Consider the following 7,234-nt stretch of genomic DNA (forward strand, 5'->3'; position numbering starts at 1 on the left):
CACTTTCCTGAGAAAAATCTGCCAAATGTCTCGTTTGTGTATAAGCTGTGCTCCGCCCCCAAGAAGAGAATATTGTACATTTGGGGGAAAGGGTATGTAGTTGAGTTCTACCCAGCTTCCGAAGTTTCTCCCATATTTTCCCTCTGAATACAGAAAAGTGTACATAGCTCACGAATGGCATCAAGAACACCCTGAAGTGAGCAGAGTTTCTGTGCTTAGTGAACAAGCCAGCACACAGAAGGCAAGTGGTGACTTGTACTGTGAGACAGTTTTGATCTATACACTCTAATTATAGAGCAAAGCAAAAAGTTACAAATACCAGACCCAGTACAGTTTACAAAACCATCTAAGCCCCATCCAGACAAGGAAGAAGAAATTCTCTCAAAAATGCTACTACCGTAATAAAGTCGCAGAACACCCTACAGTCATCCCACCCCTCACTTTCAGCTAATTACTGTAAGAGCTGTTCTACAAACCTGTCTGCAGACATCTGCCTCATGGAGCATGTCATATTTAACCTTGCACACAGTCAGACCTCTGCTGAAAATCTGACTGCATCCATGTTACTACACAGCACACCTATACAGAGTGGCTGCCTCCTATGTCTACACTCCAGCCACAAGTCCACTTCTACCCACTTGATCAGTGGTCTCCCTCCATGACCGCAGTAACTTTGCATTTACTTTTTTTTTTTTTTTTTTGCTTGGAATGCTGTTCTAGACACTGTTCTGCTAAACTTTCTCATTTATCATTAAACTACCCCTAACTCAATAACTCATTCAGTCACCGAGCACACTCACTGGTTTGTCTACTATCTGGCTCTCCAACGGGTATGCACCCCACAAGAACAGGAACTGTGCTAGTCTATTCACCTCTGCATCTTCACCATCAAAAACACTACCACTTATAAGAAACTTCATAGCTGTTGAATGAATAAATAAACTAATTACAAAATAAAATAAACCTGGAAACTGTTAAAAACCAAAAGAACAGTCTCAAAATCTCTTTCAACTCTCAAAAATACTTTCACTTTAGAACAAGGCACATTTCTCTGAAATGTCCTTGAAAACCAACCAAAAGATACACATAAGGACATGGTACAGGGGTTTCCTACATTCAGTACAATGCTGCAGATCAGCACTAACTGCTACAGATGAGATATATGCAGCCAAAACTCTAGCAGATGGAGGAGTCAAGCAACCCTGCCCTCTACTGTACTGATACACAGCATTGATATCACATTACATTCTCAAAAGTGTACCTAAACCTCAAGAACAAAGCACTGATAACACCACAGCAGACAGCTTGTGACCCACCAGGCAACTGAGTCCAGGGCAGAAGTCACCAAATCTCCAAACCAGCCAACTGCTCACAACCTCTATGAAAGGCTGGTGTGGGCACTTCACACACCCGGCAATCTCTACACTGTCAGTCACCTCAAGCTTTTAACAGTCAGAAAGATCTGATTAACTTAAGGATGTTTAACACACACATACCTACACATAATTAAAAGGAATAAAAATAGGCCAGGTATAATGACATGTGCCTTTAATCCCAGCACCTGGGAGGTAGAGGCAGATGGGTCTCTATGAGCTCGAGGCCAGACTGGTCAACATACTCAGTTCCAGGAGAGCCAAGGACCCTATCCCCCAATAAATAAACAAACAAACAAGCAAGCAGGTGTTTGCGACTTTATTACGGTAGTAGCATTTTTGAGAGAATTTCTTCTTCCTTGTCTGGATGGGGCTTAGATGGTTTTGTAAACTGTACTGGGTCTGGTATTTGTAACTTTTTGCTTTTTGCTTTTTTTTTTAACCTTTAGGTCCTTTTGAAAATACATTTGATTTTTAATTTTTATTTATGAGTGAGTGAGTGAAAGAGTGTGTGGTGTGTTTACCATATGTGTCAAATGTCTGGGGGCTACGTGGATCCTCTGGAAACAGAAGTTGCAGGTGGCTTTGAGTGGACAGGCATAGGTGCTGGGAACTGGACTGTCCTTGGGAAGAGGAGCAAGTGCTCTGAACACTGGTACCACTTTTCCAGCCTTGTTTCGATCTGGGACTATGAGGTTGTGAATAGGTTCTGTACAAAGTCATCCCTGCCTGGGCAGCCACTTCCATTCCAGCAAAGATCAGGTCAGGGTGCCTTCCTCACAGGGAACATGAACAGACTAGGATTCCATGGACAGGAATCACTACATTTTTTATGTACTTACTTAAAACTGAGTATTATGTTTTCGAAACCATCTGAAATATTTCACAGAACACATGACCAGTGGCTACAGAAGACAGCATTTCTGTAGCCTAGAAAACAATGGGCATATCACAGCTCTTGCAAAGATTTTTAAAAGCTATCATGTAGGTGAATGACCCAATGCATTTATTTGTGCCATTCCAAATTTAAAAACATGCAAAAAGTTCTACATAAACTGAAAACTATCTAGTGACAGAATCTTTCGACAAGGCTCCCACAAAAAGAACACAAAGCTCCTAATAACTGAAACTGGGGCCACAAACTTCTATTGTAAACACTAAGTGAGAAATATGTATTAAAGAACTCTACTGCAAAACAAAACAAACATTAGAACTGACTTTCCTGTAACATAGTGTGTCTCCGCCAACATAAATTCATGAAGACGTTTTGTTGTTGTTTTTTTGGCTTTTTTTGTTTGTTTATTTGGTTTGGTTTTTTGAGACAGGATTTCTGTGTGTAGCCCTGGAACTCAATCATTTAACCAGGCTGGCCTCAGAGATCCTCCTTCCTCTGCCTCCCAGAGTGCTAGAATTAAAGGGGAGGGCCACCACTGCCCAGAAATTAGTTCTAGTTCTATCTTCATGGTTTCTATTGCATAGGCAATGTTTCCAAAGTGCCATGTCTCTCTGGATTCTTTTTTGATATTTTGTCTTTTTTTTCTTCCAGAGCTGAGGACCGAACCCAGGGCCTTGTGCTTGCTAGGCAAGCGCTCTACCACTGAGCTAAATCCCCAACCCCTGGATTCTTTTTTGAAAGAAATTCAGTAGGACCCTTTTAAGAAAATCATTTGACAATGTCCATTAAAAAAGTAAAAATGCAGGGCTGGATTCAGTTGTTACAATGCCAGCTGAACAAGCATGAGGACTTGAATTTGAGTCCTTGGGAAAATTGGGTGTGGTGGCACACGCCTGAAATCCCAGACTTGTGGAAACAAAGACAGGTACATAAAACAAAAATAAATCTAAAAAAGATTTTTTTTTTTATAGCTAGGCTATGGAGAAAAAGCACCCAGAGTAAAACTAACACTACAGGAATGGGACAGAGAACAGGCAAGGTGGCTCTATAGGTACAGACACTCACTCCCAGGCCTGACAACCTGAGTTCAACCTGGGGACCTACACAATGAAGAAGAGACACAATTCTAACAAGTTGTCCATGGATCTCCACAGGCAGGCACACAAAAATAAATGCAGCTTAAAAAAAATACTTTTTTAAGAAGACTTTAATGGGGACATTATGAAACTACATGAGAATACAGCAGCAGCACCGCAGGTTCCTTGTCAAGAATGTGCCAGAAGACATAGGCATACTTCTCACTGGCAGGAGTGGATAGCTGCATTCATCAAGAGTGATATAAAGGCAGCTAAACAAAATATAAGTATTTCACTTAAAAAGTGAACTTTGGTGGGTAAAGGTCAGATGTCTAAGGGTATACAGAATTCTGAAAAGAATTCAGTTTTTTTACATGCTAGCAACAGAACTGGATGCCCAACAATCAGCAATTCCAAAACTTCAGAATTTCCTGCGTCATCCACTCAACCCTTAAGGAGCATTAACTTGAAAAGGGAAAGTTTTGGCTATTTTCAAAGCAACTTTAAGGCACATAACTAAGTTTTAAAGGCAAAGACAAAACACAGCTACTACTAGACCTTGTCTAAATAACATCCTAATAACCAATCCATTATGGCTACAACTCAACTACTTAAGTCAGGACAGAATTCTCAGCAGAGGTCACTGTGCTTGTAACAACAGCATCATTAAATAAATTAAAAGTAGAAATTAAAACTTGGAAAGAGCCTCCCAGTACATTTTTGGTATTTGATTTATGATAAATGGAAGGTGGCAGCATTACAAGTATAGTATTATAAATTCAGAAAACAAGTGCAGTTAGAAAACTGTACCAAAAAAATTATTCACTTTTTTGTTTTCTACTTTTGTTGTCATTTTAGATAAGCCTACAAAACAATGAAATTCAGAGAGCTTATTTCACAGGTGGTATTGCAGCAATGTGCAATATCATTTTGGACAGTTTTCCTAATGTATTACTGTCAGGTTAAAAACAGCTGCCAACAATTTTGCTTCTATTTTAAGTTTGAAATGGCCTGTTAATAAAATGTTGGAAAATATTATCACCATTCACATTAGTTTCAACAATTAACGATTATACAAAGCCTTAGTTAGGCACAATCCCCAGCACCACAAAAAAAAAAAAAAAAAGCAAATAAATCTCAAACTCCTTATTAGCTGGGAGAAATGGTGCACGCCTGTGATCTCAGCACTCAGGGAAGCAGAAACAGGCCTCCTGATCTACAAAGTGAGTCCACAACAGCCAAGGCTACTCAGAGAAACCGAGAACCCCTGTCTCAAAAACAAACAAACAAACAAAAAAACACCAAACCAAACAAACAAACAAAAAAAAAAACCAATCGCTTGTTGTTTAAAAGAAAAAAAAAAATTCAGCTGACAGAATGCAGCCAAAAGTAAATAGCGTTCACAATCAAATATGCTCTCTCAAACATACTGTTAAAACTTTACTATGAGGGCTGGAGATGGCTCAGAGGTTAAGAGCACTGGCTGCTCTTTCAGAGGTCCTGAGTTCAATTCCCAGCAACCACATGGTGGTTCACAACCATCTATAGTGAGATCTAGTGCCCTCTTCTGGCCTGCAGGCACACATGCAGGCAGAATGCTATATAAATAAATCTTTAAAAAAAAAGTTTACTATGAAAATTGTAGTACTGACTTTAGTCGCTGTCAAGAGACACTGTTGCTAAAGTGAGAAAGGCAACAAAAAAATCAGCTGGGAAGTCTCTTCAGTTGCTTTGGGAAATCAAATGCTGACACATTTCTGTATTACTTTCAAAAACCAGCGTTTTAAGTTTCCTGAAAGCAGACAAAAGCAGCAGATCAATATGAATAATACAGCACAATGACAGATAAGATAACACACTTAGCTGCAGTGAACCTGGGTTCTATACCTGGATGAAGACCTGCAACATAGATGTTCAAAGTTCAAACTCCAGGAAGGAAAGACAGCTCCCTAAAACCAAGACCTGCCTGGATGTGAGATAGCCTGACATTTGACACACGGAAGGTCAGCCGCAAGACGGGAAACCTGTCCCGAGATGCTCAGGTGGACAAGAAGAAAACATCTCTTCTGCATCCACAAGACCCAAACTCCTGACCCCAGTTAAAGACAGTGTGTGTATGTGTGTATGTGTGTGTGTGTGGGGGGGTGATTCTGCGGAGGAAAGTACAGTGCGCAGCTGAAGCCCAGAACCCCGAGGCCGTCGGTAACCTCCCAAGGGGACAGAAAATCGGCAAAGCCAGCAGAGCTCACCGTGATTATCCTTCTGTCCGATATTGTGCGTGCGGATGAGCGAGGAAAGCCTCCTCACGTCCCCCTTAAAGACGCTCTCGTGCACCGGGTAGAGCGAGGGGCAGCTGCCTCCGTCTGCGACCACGGCCGCGGGGTTGCTGCCCAGGCAGGCTGGGGCCGGGCAGGTGGCGGTCACCGCGTTGTGCTGCGGCGGGGCCGGGGCGCCGGGGCTGAGCGCGGCGGGTGCCTTCAGCTGCAGCCGGTGGTGGTGGCTGAAGATCTTATGGCAGGCCTTGCCGCCCTTGCCGCTGCCGCCCGCTCCGCTTCTGCCCCCCGTGAAGGCGCCGCCGAGCGCGGCCGTCGCCTCCTCTTCGCACGGCTCCAGCACGTCCCCGTCCTCTTTGCTGGGCTTGTGATCCCTCCTCAGGGAGCGGATCTTCTCCCCGGTCATCGCCGCCGCGGCGCGCAAGGCAGGCTCCGGGAGGCTCACCGCGGGCCGAGCCGGCGCGGCGGCGGCGCCGGGAGATTAGAGCGGCGGCCGCGAGCCTCGCACGCAGCATGAACTCCTGGGGCGGCCGCGGCTCCGCGACGCGCGCATCTCCCGCAGTCGGCGGCCCTCGTCTGGGACGAGGAGAGCCGCAGCTCAGGAGCCCACGACTACACGACGCCGGCCGCCGCCGCCGCTGCCGCCGCCTCCTCACACGGAAAGACCCGGCGCAGCCATCTTGCTCTGGTTCCTCTCGCGAGAGCTACGGAAGAAACGCCGCGGTGTTCGCCGGCCGCACTGCAACCGCGTCTCAGTCCGGGCAACACCCGTACTCCCCTCGCTTAGGGTTCCACCATGGGCCGGGCCCTGCGGCTGCAGACCCAGACTCGGAGTTCTGACCTGGTGCTCTGGAGCTTGGGCCTGCGAAGGAGGTCAACGACTGTCACAAACTCTGGCTTTACAGCTTAAACCCTGGCTTGTGAACCTCTCTCAGAGCGACGTGGGAAGACGACACCGGATGCCGGATGTGACCTCACTGTGCTGCGCTGGATAATCACTCAGTAAACATTTGCTAAGAATCGGCTCAGTTCTCTAACTTGTGCTAGTACTTCCCCTGACTGGCCAGGCTGTAGGGAAGGAAAAGTGGTCACACAGGAAATAAGAGGTAAATTTAGTATTGGAAGATCTGAAAGGTGATCTTAGAGAAATGTAAGGTCTGACTTTGGAATTTAAGGGCTGTTCATTACACCAGGACAGGAGGATTTTTCATACACTTGTTAGCTGAGTGTATTTGGGACAAACGTCAAAGTATGTGCGTGAAGGATACTTACTTGCGAAAGTGGAATAAATGTTTTAAATAAGTGGGCAGTAAGCTAGGTGAAAGATGATGAAAGCATGAATCGGATGCCGTGTGTCCGGAAAAGGTTTAAGACTGAGTTCAAGCTTACCATACTGAGTTGAAGGTCTTTGCAGTTTGTCCACAGGGAGTTATACATTTTGGAAATGTGGACATAAATTCTTAGGAAGTAGAAAGCGGAAAATAGATTCTAGAATTATACAGTACCCGAAAGTGGCTGGATTCTCCCAAATAAGAGTATGTAGAGTGAGAAATAGAATGGTGTAAACAAAACCTTGGAAACATCATAAAACTTATAGAATGAATAGTCAAGATGGGA

At 44.4% G+C, this 7,234-nt stretch overlaps 1 protein-coding gene across 1 annotated transcript in view; it reads right to left on the bottom strand.

Moving 5' to 3' along the window:
- Positions 1-6,524, bottom strand: part of Ankrd13c (ankyrin repeat domain 13C) — a 40,837-nt gene extending 34,313 nt beyond the window's left edge. Inside the window, exon 1 of the mRNA XM_021663552.2 lies at positions 5,594-6,524. Coding sequence (XP_021519227.1) covers positions 5,594-6,023 — 430 coding nt within the window. The 5' untranslated portion in view covers positions 6,024-6,524. The remainder of the gene's footprint in view (positions 1-5,593) is intronic.
- Positions 6,525-7,234: the final 710 nt, after the last annotated feature.

The sequence above is a fragment of the Meriones unguiculatus genome, chromosome 10, assembly GCF_030254825.1.
Source record: "Meriones unguiculatus strain TT.TT164.6M chromosome 10, Bangor_MerUng_6.1, whole genome shotgun sequence".
In the NCBI taxonomy this organism is placed as follows: Eukaryota; Metazoa; Chordata; class Mammalia; order Rodentia; family Muridae; genus Meriones; species Meriones unguiculatus.